Source organism: Benincasa hispida, chromosome 10 (genome assembly GCF_027475165.1).
Source record: "Benincasa hispida cultivar pf3 chromosome 10, pf3_genome.v1.1, whole genome shotgun sequence".
Lineage (NCBI taxonomy): Eukaryota > Viridiplantae > Streptophyta > Magnoliopsida > Cucurbitales > Cucurbitaceae > Benincasa > Benincasa hispida.
In genome coordinates, this window is record NC_143487.1 from 15,357,631 (window position 1) to 15,375,826 (window position 18,196).

The 18,196-nt window shown below is 33.2% G+C and overlaps 1 protein-coding gene across 3 annotated transcripts; it reads left to right on the top strand.

The window, feature by feature from the left end:
* Positions 1–2,402: 2,402 nt before the first annotated feature.
* Positions 2,403–16,561, top strand: VLN1 (villin-like 1). Of its 3 annotated transcripts, none has more exons than XM_039045666.2 (22): positions 2,403–2,727; positions 3,002–3,101; positions 3,310–3,378; positions 3,747–3,983; positions 4,297–4,474; positions 4,610–4,736; positions 5,123–5,288; positions 5,594–5,744; positions 5,827–5,912; positions 6,005–6,160; positions 10,377–10,445; positions 10,724–10,792; positions 10,860–10,997; positions 11,819–11,947; positions 12,169–12,316; positions 12,464–12,474; positions 12,762–12,902; positions 13,270–13,395; positions 13,675–13,737; positions 14,099–14,315; positions 14,728–14,897; positions 16,097–16,561. In XM_039045666.2, the coding sequence occupies exons 1-22, from the start codon at positions 2,672–2,674 to the stop codon at positions 16,208–16,210; spliced, it is 2,721 nt and encodes a 906-aa protein (XP_038901594.2). In that variant the 5' UTR covers positions 2,403–2,671; the 3' UTR covers positions 16,211–16,561. The 3 variants fall into 3 exon arrangements, with proteins under 3 accessions (XP_038901594.2, XP_038901595.2, XP_090162136.1); XM_039045667.2 differs by having other exon boundaries at positions 2,408–2,727; positions 6,005–6,046; XM_090306010.1 differs by lacking the exons at positions 2,403–2,727; positions 3,002–3,101; positions 3,310–3,378; positions 3,747–3,983; positions 4,297–4,474 and adding an exon at positions 4,526–4,539.
* Positions 16,562–18,196: the final 1,635 nt, after the last annotated feature.

Here is an 18,196-nt window from a genome sequence, read left to right on the forward strand (position 1 = left end):
ATTGATCTGTACGGGGATCTAAATGAGACAATAACGATGAATTCCATCCCCCTAATGTTGGAAGATCTGCCTCATTAAAATGACAATCTTTTGTGCAGTAAATACATCACCCATCAAGGGTTCAAGATATTTGATAATTGATGAGAATCATATCAACATATATCCCTAACCTCGTTTGAGGACCCATCTTAGTACACTGTGGTGGAGCAAGTAGAACATATACTGCACATTCAAAAAATCTCATATGGGAAATATTTAACTAATGGTCATAAGCTAATTGTAGTGGCGAGTACTTATGATAAGCTACTGGTCTAATGCGTATAAGTGTCGTTGCATGCAAAATAGCATGTCCCCATACAGATGTAGGAAGATCAGCTTTTATGAGCAATGGTCTAGTAATTTGTAACGACCCGACCTTTTGAGTACTCTGACAAGAATCGTTGTTCATAATTACACATTTACATTCAAAACATTTTGACAATTGAAGTAAGACTCATTAAAACAACGGAGATAGCTTTCAAAACATTTTGTAATTTTAATAAAATAAATAAATAGATAAAACCATTTGTTCGGGGCTCCTAAAACAACAAAAAATATATATATAATAAATAACACTTAAACATATAATTTTTTTTTTCCAATCATCAAGTTTCACACCAAAACTTTTAAATAACTTTAAAACATAAACTTAGCGAAAGTGATTTATTTGCCCCATATGGCACGATCACACGATCCTCTCATCACTCGCGGGTTTGTTTCTGTCCTTACCTGAAAAAACATAAAATATGATAGGTTGAGTACCCCCTATTGGGGCCATTTGGGTGAACTGTTAAACCCCACCTAACACTAGCATAATATACATAATATAGCATAGCATGACATGACATAAGTAATGCTCTCGTAGGAAAACACAAAAATAGTCATGGGTGTGAACCCATAGTAACATAAATCATAGCAACATGAGCTATAGGATTCTACTAAACCATCTTGTGTACCAACATGAGCTACAGGATATTCAATACTTATCCCAATTGACATACAATAATTCTCAAAAGCTCGAGATATACATTCACAAGTATTATCAAGACGAATGACCTTAATTGTATAATCAGAAAACTGTACTCTTAACTTAATTATTTGAGCAGGTAATATTGCAAATGCAAGATTTTGACTTGATAATAAGCACACATGTGACCATCTGTTACTCGCATATCTCAATGTGAACGATTTGGGATCACGTTGTTTGTACTAAATACAAAGTGAGCCACATCCAATAGTGTCTCTAGAATAAGGTACCTAGGCGACTTATCCGTATACTATAGACCATTTTGGCTATTTACTCGAACTTGATCAACTCTTATGTCTCCACATAAAGTCAAAGTACTCATGTAATAGCCATGGATCTTAGTTTATTTGATTTAGGTTATTTCTAAAATGAATTGAGCCATTCATACATTCAATAACAACTTTATTGATTAAACATCAATGACATATTCATTGATAACATAATAAGTTTATAATTTACAAATCACGAGTTTTAGGACATAAAACCTAACATAGTGGATATTGAGCATGAGCATCTAACGAGCATCTATTACCATAATATTTATAATACAATTGACATAGCATGAATTTTTGTTTTATCATTGTTTTCTTTTTGAAAAGGATGGTTTTTGTTTTGTTATTTTTATTTTGCAGGATTTATTAATTTTGTATCAAGTTTGCTGTTTTCTTTAATCCATGAAGATTTATTTATTTATTTTGTTTTTTTTCTTACTCAATGATAAAGTTAGATATAAAAATCAGTTATCATAAAACAACCAAATGAAATCCAACTGACATATAAAGATGTAAAATATTATAAATATTCTCAATGACGGATATACATTTAATACACTTGATTAATATATTTAATAATGACACATTTGACCGATATACTTGTCAATCATGTATTTGTTCATATAGTATAATGATGCTAATCACTTTGTTGTTCACACCATTTGCCGTCGCCCACCGTAGCTCTGTCGCACGTTTAGCCACTGACAGTCATTACTTGAATTGTCGCCAATAAGACTCATATCAAATACGTTTCTCTCTACCCTCTTTTCTCTTTATCTATTAAAGTTGAAGAGAAATAAAATGTATTTATTAAAAGGATAAAATTGGAATACAAAATTTTATCATGTCTACAAATGTTCATACATCAAGACGTGCGTGCAACTACACATATCCCAAAATACACGGACATAAATATATCCAACAATTTTGAAACTCATAATTTCTTTTCGTGAAAAACAAACATTGCAAAAATTTAAATAATTATGTCAAGCTACTAAAAGCTGCACAGAAAGTCTATTTTTCATTTTTTTATATTTAAAAAGACACAGCTAATAAAAAGGCGCGGGGTCAAGCTTCCCCACTTCTTCCTCTCTGTCAAACAAAGTTGAAAAAAAAAAAAAGCTCACTCTCTCTCGCATGGTGGATTGTGGGGTCCTTTTGTTAGCTGAAACCATCAGACTTAAACTTTGGTCTTCCATTTCCTTCATCTCTCTCCTCTCTGCTCTGAACTTCTGTCAGTTCTTTCTCTCTTTTGCTTTGTGATCATTTCCATTGACGAGTTCTTCATTCTCCAAGCCCCTGCCGAGAAGCTTGTGCAGAGCTATGAGCGATAATGTCGCTTTTCTTTAAAGACGCCGATCCAGTGTTTCAAGGCGCAGGGACCAAAGCGTATCCTAATCATTAACGTTTGTTTTCTGTTTCTCGATTTTTGATTTTCCTTTTAATTTCTCCTTACTGTTCAATTTATGAAAATTTTCATAGCTTTTATTCTACCTGAACGTCTCATTTGTTGCATTCGAGTTTTAGCCTAACTTTCGATCTCCTTATGAGGAAGAAACGCGACTATTTTGTGTGTACGTGTGTTGTTCTTTTGACTGTCAGCATGGTGTGCTGTGCTCGTTTGTGAAGTATATAGAGTTGTTCTTAACCTCTCGTTTGTAAGTGGGCTGGAAATCTGGTGTATCGAGAACCTTGAAGTAGTTCCTGTCCCAAAAGCTTCACACGGGAAGTTTTACTCTGGAAGTGCTTACATAGTTTTGAACGTAAGTTTTTCAAGCTTTGCACTCCTTATTTGTTTCATTTAGGACGTTTGAAAAGTTGTAGCACTCATAATTCCTACTTTTAAGTCTTTGATTTAATCTGTGGATTCCAGAATCTCGATTCGTGTGTGTGTTTGTTGATATTAACTGCCCTTCTTAACATGTTTTTCGTGGAATTTGTCAATTTGTGATGTGTATGTTGCTCGAGCAGACAACTGTGCCGAAATGTGGAATTCCCCAGCATGACGTGCATTACTGGGTGGGAGAAAATGCAAACAAGGTGTTCAACTAATTAATTTGTTTTTCTTCCTTTTTTTGGTTATGGAAAGAAACATTTATGCAAATGATACCTACCAAATCACTAGTTTTATGAAGAGAGTAGCCAAATAGACGCACTTGGCTAGTCTGAATAAAAAATACATGATATATATACATTCGGTATCTTATAAATGCCTATGAATTGATGATCGAAACATGGATTTTGGACCTGTCTAAAGGTCAATCTGAAAGTCAACATTTCTTCTTTATCCTATGATGCAGTATATCAGTTTTGGCGCTTAAAATTTATATATGCATATTTTTTTAATATATAAAAGTTGTTGCAATATTAGGATAACACAGTGGTGTGTGGGTGTTGTGCATTAATAGGTTGATTCAGCTTTGGCATCAGACAAAGCACTGGAACTAGATGCAGCTCTAGGTTCTTGTACTGTACAATACAGGGAAGTTGGAGGGCAAGAAACGGAGAAGTTTTTATCATATTTTAAACCATGTATCATACCTTTAGAGGGAGTATACTGCTCACAGCTTCAGCACCCCAAAGATAAAACATACCGTATCAGACTTCTGACCTGCAAGGGAGACCGTGCGGTTCATGTTAAGGAAGTAAGCAGCAAAAAGGGGCTACGTATATATAGATATTTTGTTCATTTAGTTATTTCAATTTTCAACAATGTTCTTATCTTTTTAGTTCATTTAGTTATTTCAATTTTCAACAATGTTGTTATCTTGTATAAGCATAACCTTTGCATCACCTGTTACAGGAATCTACCCTGTTGAGTTCGCTTGAATTAATTTATATAGTCATAAAGAAGTCTTCGTTTTTGTTATTGATGATGACTGATGAGGATGCTTTTTGTCTTGACTTAATCTCATTTGATCGGGCGAGATAAGACTAATCTGTACCTATCTTCCTTAGGTTCCCTTTTCTCGGTCATCATTAAACCACAATGATGTATTCATCCTTGACACTGCATCAAAAGTTTTTCTCTTTAGTGGATGCTATTCTAGCATACAAGAAAGGGCTAAAGCGTTGGATGTTGCTCAGTACATTAAAGAGAATAATCATAGTGGAAGCTGCGACTTAGTAACTATAGGTCGGTATATTTCTTTCTTTCCCCATTCTCTTTCCCATAACAAAGCTGTGACTTAGTAACTATAGGTCGCTTTATTTCTTTCTTTCCTCTTTCTTTTTTCTATAACAATCAGCAATTTCTTATCTATTGCTGTAGATGATGGAAAATTTGTGGGTGATTCTGATGTTGGTGAGTTTTGGAGCTTTTTTGGTGGATTTGCTCCCATTCCTCGTGATGTGTCTTCTGATCAGACATCATCTGATTCATCAATTAAATTATTTTGGTTAGCTAACAATCTTGTCCTTGTCTGTTTAGTGATTCTGATAAGTTTTCATTTATTTATCTCTACGGAGTTTGTTCTTGATTTTACTTGTTAAAAAAAAAAAAAAAAGGAAACATATGGTTGACGAGTTGTTGTTGTTGTTGTTGGGTTTTCTTTTTTTTTAAATTTTATTTTTATTTTTAAAAAATAAGAGAAATAATTATAACTATAAAACCAATTGGTCTCTGAAAGCATACTCCTATGATATTTAACAAAGATCAATTCTACTAGACTCAATCAGCCGTTGCTCCAGTCAATTGCATTACAACATGAAAAGAAAAAGCATCCTCCCGTATCACATTCTTTTTTTCAATTTTATCTAATGTTTAGAATATTCTTGTACGCAGGATAAACACTCAAGGGAAATTGTATCCGAAAGGAAATGATATTTTGAGCAGAGAGATGCTTGAGACGGACAAATGCTATATGCTAGATTGTGATTCACAGTTATTCGTTTGGATGGGGAAACATACTTCTGTTACGGAACGCAAGACATCGATATCAGCTGTAGAGGTGAGGGTTTCTTTTAGTCTTATTATGCTTCTATTTCCCAATCTCCAATGCAGACGTTGAATTGAAGGGAAATGTCATATGCAGAAACATAGAAAATACCGAGAGGCAATTTCTATTGGGGCCCTGTAGAGGATTATATCTAGCACCTACTTTAGCATGTTCCTGTCCTCTTTTTAGTTCTTGTACTTGTGTAGGAGAAATAGCTTGAGCATCATCTGTGCCTTTGGTAACAATTTGAACTTTCATCCATCGTCTGTTCCATCTTGAAATATCTTATACTTCTTCCAATCTTGTACTTTTCACAGGATTTCGTTAGAAAGCAGGACAGATCAACTGGCACCCACTTAACTTTCCTAACTGAAGGGTTAGAAATTGCTGCATTTAAGGTCTGTTTTGATGATTGGCCCAACACCGTGGAGCCAAAACTATACGATGAAGGCCGAGGAAAAGTTGCAGGTTTAGTTTGTATTGCACCATAATGGGGAAATAACTTAGCAAGCAACATACTTCCTTGTTTAATTTTATTTCATCATTTCAGCAATTTTCAAGCAACATGGCTATGATGTGAAGGAGCTTCCTGAACTAGACTTCAAGCCATGTATAAACTTGCAAGGCAGGATCAAAGTAGGTTCTCAGTGTAAACAAATTTAGATTTTTATGACTTATGGCTGCTAGCAGCGTGACAATTTCATGTGGGCGCAATGTCGGAATTTCAGGTTTGGCGGGTAGATGGTGATAGTATTACTCTTCTTCCAGAGGTAGAACAGAAAAAACTTTTCACTGGGGATTGTTATATTGTGCAATATACATATCATGGAAGTGGTAGGGATGAGAATATAATTTATTCCTGGCTTGGTCTCAGGAGTGTGATGGTAAGAACTTCATGTTGTAAAACAGTATACATTGCAAATATATCCTTTTCAAATTACTTTACTTTTTATATTTATTATTATTATTATTATTTTTTGAAGGTTTTCAGACATTTATTAAAGAGATATTTGTGCTTTAATTTGGGTATTGCATCTAGTTAAGTTGTCACACCACATCATTTTAAAGACTGATACTGTTTTCATGCATATTCACTCAAACTCTAAGTCCATTTTATAATTAGAAAAAATTTCATATGATGGAGTTGAGATTGTCAAATGTCTCAAATTTTTGACGTAAACATTCTTTCTAATTAGAGAATCCAAATATTAACATGATAGTAAAACGATGGATGTCTCACAAGAATGCCACCCTACTTCATTCTTAAAGTTAGATTTAGATTTAGTGAGACATTTTTCGAAATAAAAAAATAAAGAACATCTACTAGCTCATCATGATAAAAACTCTGACTCATCTATGAATCCTAACGAGTTGTTTAATAATCCAAAATATGCAATGGCAATATGAAGTAATTTGCCACAAATACCATCGAACTGGATGTTGAGAAGGCCAAAAAAATGGCTTATTGGTCTTTTGTTTTATGGTTTTGGATAAAAGGGTTTCTTTTGCAGATGAAGGATATGAATTCAGGGGCACCTCTCCAATTTTCTCATTATCTTATTATCAATGCTAAGCCAAAAAGGGCACTAGGATCTTCTAGAGTTCTGTTTCAGTGTCACCCATCTCTCGTGGCTGATATATTGAGTTGATTGCTTCAAAGGCGGCCAACTCAGAGTTTATTGATGGTTTGAAATCTGAATGAGATCAAGTTAGTGTTTCCCATGTCTCATCTTAAATTTGTTGTTGACACAACGTACTTTCCTAATATAGCTTGATTCCAATAAGGAGTTTCTTCTGAGTAGTTCATATATCTCAGTTGAAGTCAAGGAAGGCAAAACTATGTTCGGTACTTTCAGTCATGGTGATATTGAATCTCAATAGTTAGTGGTACCTTTTTCCTTTCCCCTTAAAGGAGCGATCTCATAATTCTTAGTTTTGGGGAATCTTTCTTCGGTTAATTGAATCTGAAATTACAGAATGAAATGAATCCTTTCTCCATACTTAAAGCTGTAGTGCTCATCAAAATTCAGTCCAGTGTGCCCATATACAGTCATATCCTCAAATTCCCCTGAAATATGTTATAGTAGTTGAAAAGATGATTAAAAACTTCATTTGGTGTGGCTATATTTGTTGGCCATTGGTAATGTCAAGAGTAAGAAAGAATTTCCCCTTCATAAATAGTGAAGTTTTCCAAGAGAGCGAAAAGCTTTAAGGGTACATGGGCAACAGAAGTATTGGTCCTGTAACTGCAACTAAGTGCTGATCCATGTACACACCTATTGTAGACTGGGGACTCTATTTCAAAATGCAGAATAGAGATCTTGGAGCAGAGGTATACTATTAAATTTTGGGGGGATGTGTGGTACCAAAGGATCCCATTAAGTTTGTTACGTTTAATACTTTAACCTTGTTGATAGAATACAGGCTAGCACCATGGATTCCAAATTCTAGACCTTGGAATCTAATGCAGGAGAAATATGAACGATAGAGGGTGGAGTGGCCAAGATTGATGGTTTAGATGGAGGATTTTCAGCCAAACCTAACAATCAACTCTTGGAGTTGGTTGTTAGAAGGCAGTGGAACGTTCTCTTGTGAGTCCTTCCTTGATCTTAAAGCTTCTCGTGAGGTTATACAGAAGACTCTGTGCATTGTTTTTATGGAAGGTCAAATATCAGAAAAGATCAACGACTTTATTTAGACCATTTTCTTAGGTGGATTGAACACATTGGCTAAGGTTCAACCAAGATACCCTATATTTCTTCCTTCGCTTGTTCTGTCTTTGATCAAATAACAAACCACCAGTTCAATCATTTTAAAGGTTTTTTCCCCTCCTTTTTTCTCCTTTTTTTCCTTCATCTAAATAAGAAACAAATTTCATTGATGTATGAAATTTATAAGAGAGGGCAAGAAGCCCGAGCCACAGGAATTATTAAAGATTTCTCCAATTGGTCAAAAGAGATGTAAGATCATATGAATTGAAAAACGTTGTACATTTGCACCAAGTTATAGTGAGGTAGATACTATGTTAAAAAAAAGTGTCAAAAGACCTCCCCTTTTCATTGTAGAAGCTCTAAAGGCAAATCTACTCAATGTTTGATGAAAATAAAATAAGAAAAGCATGTGTTTCACTGCTAATCACAGGACAAGAATTTTTAAAATAACTTTAAGTGGAATCAGACCTACTTGCATGAATTTAGAAGTGAAGGGGGAGATTCACTCGGATACTTGCTAGATTATTACTTGAAGTTTAAAAGAAAAGACTTCAAGTGCAATGAGGGCAAGAGGTTTAACAAAACCTTAGGGGGCGTTTGGTGCGCGGGTTTGAAATGCTAAGCCTGGGAATGTTAAGCCTGTGGGTTAGACTGGGAGGTTTAGGTAGTCTGGGTTTAAGAAAACTGTGTTTGGAGTGCAGGTTTTGGAAGTTTGGGTTTAAGAAATCTGTTTTTGGAGTGCAGGCTTAGGAAGCATGGGAATGAATTGCAGATTTATAAATTTTGAGTTTGTGAAGTATTTTCTTGTATTTAATCCGTGGTTAGATTTTAGATTAGTTCAAGCTTGTCATCTTAATTATTTTAATATAGTCAAGTTTAAAATAATCTAAAAAATTTAGAAGAATATTTGTTTTTTGAATTTTGAAATATAGATTTGACTAAAATTATAATTTTATTTAATTTATTGTCTTATAATTTGATATTTTGATTTTATTAGATTTTGAAATAAAATATTATACAGACATTTGTCTCTTTTACTTATTTAAATTGGGGTTTTCTACACATAATTTAAATAAATATACTTAATTACGCAAAAATCTAGTTCAATTTACTTTTTACCCTTCCTTACTATTCAATTTTTATTAAAAATGTGTATATAATAATAATAATAAGAAGAAGAAGAAAAGCATATAAGGGATGCTTCTTGTAGTGATCGATTACAGCTAGGAGAAATAGAAAAAAAAAATAAAAGAAATCTCGGGAAATAAAGGAAACATATAAACAAAGGGAAGAGCACAAATTAAAAAAGATAATCTAATAAATAATAATAATTAAAAAGAAAAAACTCCAAATGAAAAATAATAGAAGAAAGAGAGTTTATTTAAAAAATATTTAAAAAATATTATCATCATTAAGCTAAGGGCTTGTTTGGAATGAATTAGAATTTTTTTTATTTAAACACTCTTGATTTAAAATAAAAACACATGTGTTTGACAACTCTTTCTTAGAAGTATTTTTATATATAAGTTTGTTTGGTTTGTTATATATTAAAAATGTTTTTATTAATGTTTTCCAAAGTTGATCGATGGTAGCCGAAGTTTGTCCAGAGTCGGTGGTCGGAAGTTCGCCGGCAAGGCTCGCTGATGGTGGTCGTTGAAGTTGGCCGATAGCGATCACCAGAGGTGGTGGTCAAAGTTGGCCGACGGTGACCGAAGTTTGGCTACAGTCAGCGGCCGGAAGTCCATTGACAGAGTCGCCGGAAGTTTGCCGGCAGGGTCACCGGAAGTGGTGAGCGAAGGTGGCCGGCGATGGTTGTTGGTTTTGGCCTATAGCGGCTGCCGGAGGTGATGTGTGGAAGTTGGCCGACAAACTTCCTAAATGAAATTAGAAAAAAAAAGTGTAACTCATGGGTTTGAATAGTGTTTACTATTCAAACTTATAGGAAGAAGGTAGGAAGCCTTGGCTTCCTAAACCCTTGTTCCAAACAAGGGTTGGGCTTAGGATGCTTAACCCATCCCAAGCCTAACCCTTGAAACAAACACCCCCTTAAGGTTTTTATTTGTCTCCTTAAGAATGAATGTATGCTCTAGAGTTGCATTTTCATAATCATTATGGGGTTAGGAAAGGACTGTTTTGCTCAAATACTCACAAGTTGTTGATTAACTAAGAGCATCTAAGTGATTAAACATCTTACAGAAATTTATATAACTATCCCTAACAAGTATGGGATTTCACATAATTTGAGAGACATTGCTGGTACTACCAGACATTGATTTTTTCCCCTCACTCCCAATGGTTTTCTTTTCATTATTTTTTTACGACATTTTCACATTGTCTGTTTCTATTTAACAATAAATACTAAATGCTGTTACACTTCATGGATATCTAGGAGGACAGACGAGAAGCCATATCCCATTTGAACACCATTGTCAATTTGACCAAAGGGGATTCGGTTGTGGTAAGTTTTTATTTATATGTTCAAGTTCACCAGGACTCATTTAAATTAGTTTGACTACTTTTAATTGGGTCGTTGATTGCAACAAGTTAAATTAGGGATGTCAAAAACCTACAGACGATAAGTGTATCCATTTTCCTCAAAAGAAAAAAAAAAAGTGTATCCATTTATGAGAGCTCATTTATATAATTTCTTGCACATGATTATCTGCTTGGCCTATTGATTTTGCTTTTTGTGCAATGGGCAATAATTTCCCAACTTGCTATCTTTCTTATTTACAGGCTCAAGTAATTCAGGATAAGGAGCCAGATCTATTTTTCTTTATTTTCGAGATATTAATTATTTTTAAGGTGAGCCATCATGAGTTTCTTTTTCCCCTATGCCTTTCGTGTGTGTGCTAACCTTGCATTTTTTTAGGGAGGCAAGAGTACACAATACAAAAAGAATCTAGACGACAGAGATATTGATGATGATACCTATGATGAAAGCAAAAATGCACTTTTCCGAATTCAAGGGACGGGCCTGGATAATATGCAGGCAATCCAAGTTAATCTAGTGAGTTTAGAACTGAGATCTTCTATAGCCTTTATTTATAGCTGCTTACCGTCACTCTCTTTCTTGAGTAGATAGTGTGGACCTTTTCTGAGGCAACCAAGCCTTATATAGGTTCTAGTTAATCTAAGGTTTCTATATTCTTGCTAATAGTTGCTAATATTCCTAAATACTGAACGTTTTAAGACGAAGATATTGATGATGATACACATGATGAAAGCAAAAATGCACTTTTCCAAATTCAAAAGATGGGCCTGGATACTATGCAGGCAATCCAAGTTGATCTAGTGAGTTTGGATTGAGTGGAACCATCGCATCTTCGACGACAAGGATTTGGATTTCCCTCAATTTTTTGAACACCTTTTGGATACATCTCTCTTTTGGTGTAAAGTCACACCCTATTTTCCTGAGTACAATCTCACTTCTCTTATTTCACAGTCAAATAGCATTATTTGATCCCTGATGGCACAAGTTGCTTTTTTGTAATTTCATACCATCGATGAAATTTTGATCGAACATTTCCCATAAAAAGAAGTAAAAGAAGAGGTTGTACTTAAAAATGTATATTACTTTCCTATAATAATCAGCTTGGTAATTGTTTCATTGTCATTGATTGAGCACAAGATTCTAATATCGTATGGTCTTGGACTTAAGTTTATTAGTTCAGTCTTATTGAACCTTCAAGAATATTTATGCTAATGTCCATCCGTTCTCTTTTATGATTACAAGGGAGAGAACACTATGAATGGAAGCTTATTTTGTAACTTTCTTTCACTCACCAATATTGTTCAGTATCAAGATAATTTGACAAGAAAGTATTGCAGGTTTCAGATTCCCTAAATTCATCCTACTGTTACATCCTTCAAACTGGATCATGCGTCTTCACTTGGATTGGCAGTCTCTCTTCAACCAGAGACCATGAAATTCTAGACAGGATGGTGGAAATGATAAATGTAAGTGAACTATTTTCTTGGTGCTTGGATACAATAAGCAACCATTTCTCAAGACTTCCAAATTTTGGAAGCCATGTTTGAAGAGAACAAGGGATCTAAGACAGGCTTAATAATTGGAATATAGAACCTTGGTTATGTAGGCAATGTGACCGGCAACTTTTTACTGACTAGATACTGTTCTGCCTCTCTCCAAAGAATTAAATGTTTGATATCATTTGCAGCCAACATGGCAACCTGTATCAGTCAGGGAAGGGAGTGAGCCCGATTTATTCTGGGAAATACTTGGTGGAAAGTCAGAGTATCAAAAGGGAAAAGAGGTCAAAGGGCCTATTGAAGATCCACATTTATTTGTCTTGAACATCAGTGAAGGTATTGGCAATGTTTAATCTTCTAATCTATTTTTGAGAGGAAATTTACCTCAGCTTGGTTGATTGTTATCGAAATCCAAATTAGTACTGAAGAATGTCTAATGGTGGGTTGTGCTTGTTTGGTATTTGGTTGAAATTTTCCTTTCAGGTGATTTCAAGGTATAGTCCTCTCGATGTTCTAGAAATGCATGCCATTGATGCTGTTTTGGCCTATATCATGCCAAAGTTCAATTGTAAAAGTCTCCTTTAATGTATATCTTCTCTATTCTTTTAAAAGTTTCATTTGATGTCTGAAATTTGGTTTCAAGACCTTGGCTCGATAAATGTGATTTTTTTATTAAATGCTATCGCTCACTGATATTCTCTTGGTGCTTTATGCATCTTAAAGCCCAGCCCTTCTAGGTTTCTACAATTAAACGTTTATGTTGCTCTTGGCTTATTCTCAGGTGAAGGAGATTTACAATTTTACTCAAGATGATCTAACTACCGAAGATGTTTTAATTCTTAATTGCCACAATGAGATTTATGTTTGGCTGGGATGCCACGCAAATGTTGGGGGGAAGGAACAAGCACTCGACCTTGCCCATGTAAATATATATTTTCCTCCTATGTTTTGATTTGCTGTGGTAAATTTCTTAACGAGTTATTTTCAAATTTGACCATGTACGCATCTCCTAGGAGTACCTGCGTACAAATTTCAGACCATACAACCTTTTTTCTGGAAAATATTCAAAATGTCGTAAATAGAGGTATCATGACCGAAAATCTTGGTGTTTTGTTATTGCTCATGGCCACCTATGTAAAACTCTAGATGGACAAATCAAATAATGGTGTACTACAGAAATAGTCCAGCATATTTCATAATCATGTTCGTGTTCATGTTCATTTTTATTTATATTACTGCATGCAAAAACCTCTGTAAAGTTCTTGTAACAAAGGTGTTGCTGCTGGCAGAAATTTCTAGAGAAAGATGTTTTGGATGAAGGAATTTCTCTTGACACTCCCATATATATTGTCACTGAAGGTCACGAGCCACCACTTTTCACTCAGTTCTTTCAATGGGATTTCTCAAAAGCAAATGTAAGAATCTTCTCTTACTAATTAAAAACCAAGGGTACGCGCATCTTGTGTTAGATATGAAAGTCATACCACAGCCCCACTGGCGTTACATCTTCAGTAATAAAAGCATGTTAGAATCTTCGTTTTCATTTGGATTCTTACAAGCTATTTGCCAAAATATTATAATTACACAAGCTACATGTCTAACTTCAATTTCAAGCTGGATGGGCTGGATGGAAGATCATGTTAGACACGAACTGTGAATTATCATTTAGTGTGTTCCTTTGTTTGTACTTGCAGATGCACGGTAATTCGTTTGAGAGAAAGCTTGCTGTTTTGAAAGGAAAATTACATAATGTTGATGTAAGTGGCTTTTATGGAGGTTGTTCGTCCTATAATGCAAGTATCATTCTAATAGCTTCAAATGAATGTAGTTAGATGTTATAATATTAAATTTGTCTTCACAAATTAGCTCAAGTTTTTGGGTCAATCAGTGATTTAAAATGGTATCAAAGAAGGTGGTTCAAGAATGTTGTTGGGCCAAAAGCTTAAATCACCAATTTACCAAAAAACTTAAGGTGGTGGGTGAAGGCAAATTTAATATTATTATCATCGGGTTGTTTATTATTTCTATATAAAAAAGAAAAGGAGGTTGTGACTATCTATTGGAGTTTGATTGCAGCACAATGTTTATGTCTCATTCTTTTGTTTTTAAATCATCCAGTCACCTGTAAGAAAATCATGGAAAGCACTCTCAAGGGAAACTACACCAGATGGATCAAGACGCACCTCATTAAGTCCCTTTCAGCACGAAAGAAGTCTATCTCCTGCATTAAGAGGTTCAGGGTCACATTTAAAGTCTCCAAACAGAGATCATTTTTCCACTCCAACGCAAGCTGTCAGAAAGCTCGATTTGACATCTTCTCCTTCTCAATGTGCTGGTAAGGGAAGGGAAAATTTGTCCAATTTTAACAAAAAAGAAACAACTTTCTTGTTTTTCTCCCTAACACACTTCAAATTATGGAAATGTCTGATTGAAGCACAAATTAAAATAGGTTCTATACATTAAAATCTCAAACAACTTTCTTGCGATGGCTAACTCTCACGGTAGAGTAGACCTTTTAACCATAATTAGACTGTAGAGTGTGGTGTTTAGAGAATGATGTTTTGCGAACTTCAAACAGGAAAAGGAATTTTCGACACTCAACTTTGTCAATCTTTCTCAATGATAGGGTATCGGTATAATATTAAATTTACTTTCCCCAATTATCTTAAGGTTTTGGGCTAATCAATGATTTACACTTATCACTATCTACAGGTATTTTCATAAACTGACCTGTTTGTCCATTGCAGGTTCCTCGACCGCAGCATCATTATCACCTTCGCTGATTCCTAGTAAAAGTAGTGATGTCTTACAGAATAATGGAGATATGGCTGCTGAAAATCTATCAATATATCCATATGAACGGCTGACCGTGATATCTAAAGACCCAATTGGGGACATAGATGTGACCAGGCGAGAGGTAACTAATTTTTTTGCTATTATGAAAGCCTTAATGGGGCATAGCGGATTTCTCCATTTGATAGGAAAAACCTGCAATAGAGGAATGAGTAGAAAATAATTAAGAAATTAAAAGAAAATAATAAAATTAGGAAACACAAGAATCATACCAAATAATTCTCTCTCCGATTTCAATTACAAGAGCACTTTTTCAAAGCTTTTGTATCACTCATATCATTTTTTTTCACTCTCAAACTAGAAAATACAAAAAGAAATTTAACTAGAGTTGATACACTCAAGCTTAAAGTATTTCTAACCGGACAATTTAAAATTAAAGCCATATGTTCCTTTTAACTAGAGTTAGCACACCTAAGTTTAAAGGTTTGCCAATGTGTGACAACTACTCTTCTAATATTTTTCTAAAATCCAACCTGTTCGAACACCCATCACACCAAACTCATAAAAGTATTGGGAAAATAGTATGAGAATTATTATAAGAAAAAACATGGGTTAAATAACAAATTTAGTCCTAACTTTGATGTATGTGTATATTGGTCTTGAACCTTCAATTTACAAATTGAAATTTCAAAATTTATCATCTTTCTACTAGACACAAAATTTAAAGTTTGTTTTATTTGATATAAAATTCAAATTTACGTCTAGTAGATCAATTAATTATAAACAAAATTCTAAGTTGCCAGAATTTGTTAGATGCAAAACTAAGGGTTCATTTGGATTGATTTAAGAAAAAAGTATTTTAAAAAAATCTTATTTTTATTTAAACATATTTGATAAAAACTAATTAAAATATACTTGAAAAACTATTTTGAGCTGTTGCCAAATATTTCAATTTCTTCCGAAGCAATTTGAAAATATATTTCAAAGACATCTTAAAAGTTCGAGGATTGATTAGATACAAAATTGAAAATTTAAGAAATTTTTTGACACATTGAATTTTGTAAGTTCATCGACCCTTTTCAAAGCGAAGATACCAAGTATGCACAAATTTCAAAATTTATGAACTAAATTTTAATTTCATCAAACACGTCTTGGATCCTTTTTTATTTCATATCTACCATCTATAACTGATGACACCAAATTTTGGGGTCCGTTATACAGTGTTGCTTCATTTTTTGCTGTATCTCTCTTCCTCGTTCATTGCCTAATTTAATTTACCAGATTTAATTTAGAAATCTGCACTCTATCTGATTAATTCTTCAGGCTTATTTAAGCGAAGAAGAGTTTGAAGAGAAATTTGGGATGGGAAAAATAGCATTTTACAAGCTTCCAAAATGGAAACAAAACAAGCTCAAGATGACCCTTCATCTTTTCTGATGGAAACTCGACGTCTTTTTACCCTCCAATTCCGTAATGGGTTGATTCTCAATCTTACTTCTAATCCACGTTTTTCCTTTTCATTTATATTTTGCTTTAAACTGTTTCCAGTCGTTTGATTTGGTTGTTGTTCTCTTGATGGTGCTGATTTTAGTACTTCACCTAAATAGCACGTTTGAATTGATTTGCAATCTACTTGCAAAAAGAGGGAAAAAAAAAGATGATTATTTTGCTTTTTACCCATTTGTATTAGTTATCACCCATACGGAATTGGAAATTAGGTGTTTGTAAAAATTACATTGATGAAACTTATTTGGTATATGTAAAGTAGTTGAACTGGTTGATGAGTTAGACTTAGATTGACGAAGAATCTTGGTTCATTATGATTGCCATGATGAGTATTTACTATTATAAATATTTGTCAATTGACTTGTACATTGGACTAGTAATGTAAAATTTGTCTCAATTCATTTGGGTGTGAGAATATGAAACCTACAAACTAAATATGAACTAGACTCAAATTTTTAGACTAAAAAAGGTTATGTTTTTTCCCTTCTTTTCTGAAGAACAGAAAAAAAATCAAAATTTCCAAGGATTTTTTAAAGCTTTCATTATTATATGGTTGGAAAGGCTAGACAATTGTAATCACTAAAAGAAAGAAAGTTAAAATATCAATTTGGTATTTGTATTCTGGATTTTGTTTTATTTTCATCGTATTTTCAAAATATTAAACTTTAGTTTCTATATTTTTAATAAATCTCAAAAATTAGTTATTGTAATTAGTTTTTTTTTTTTTTTTTTTAAATGAAGTCTCTGTGAATATTTTTTAACTAACTTCGATAAAGAAAAAAAATTAACGTTGAAGATTAAATTGTTGAAAGATTAAATTAAAAAAAAAATTAGAAATACTTGGATAATTGAAATTACATCATCAAAACAAAGAAAAATTCAAAATAATATTTAAACTGATGAATAGGTTTGTAGTTTATCCTCGTGAGCTTTGAACCATAACATCGTGCCATCTGGTTGTGCGAGAATGAAACAACATTACCACATATAACCCGTCTTTATCTTTCATTTAATGTACTGTCTCAAAGTCATAGATTTCTTTTAGATTTTCCAAACGTTAAATGTACATTAGGTTACAATTTAAGTGAATTTAATTCAATTATTTGACTGATAAATTAAAATTTTAAGTGAGAGTATAATTCAATTTTTATAAAGACTTTAGTATTGAAGTTTGAAGTGTGTGTATGTATATATATCTTAGATTATTGCATCGTTAATAAAAATTCTAATGAAGTTAAAATATACTCAAACTGAGATGAGAAATTTTGAAATATGCTAAAAACAATGAAATTACTTTACCTTATGTTATAAATATTGGGAGAAAATGATGTATAAGAATTGAATCCACAAATAAACTGTTCACATCTTAACTATTATAGTACACACGGTATACAATAATAATGTTCAGAATAAAATAAACGATATAATTTGAAATAACCACAAACTTATAAAAACCTCCCTATCTTGTGGAAAGATCAACATATAATGTTATTTTGAAAATAATTATTCGCTTAGATTACAATAATCATCACATCAATCAAACTACAACGTTTAATTTTGGTAGAACTACAATCTTGAATTACTTGAATTTAACAGAGCTCTTAGATAGTTGTTCTCAACTCAACCAAGATCAAAAAGAAAGAAATGAGACAATTTTTCAGATCAGAATGAAATCTTTCAAATGAAGAATCAAGGTCTATATTTAGGTTAACAATTTAGTCCATTTTTAAAATAAAAAAATAAAATCAAATAAATACGAAATTAAAATACTAGTCAAATTTAACTTAATTACGTTATTGTTGGACTAAAATTATACCTACCTCGTTCAAATTGAAAAATTGAAAAATTGAAAAATTTAACTCTTATACATATTAAATTCGTGAAACATCATTTAATTTTATAATTTCAATAAACTGA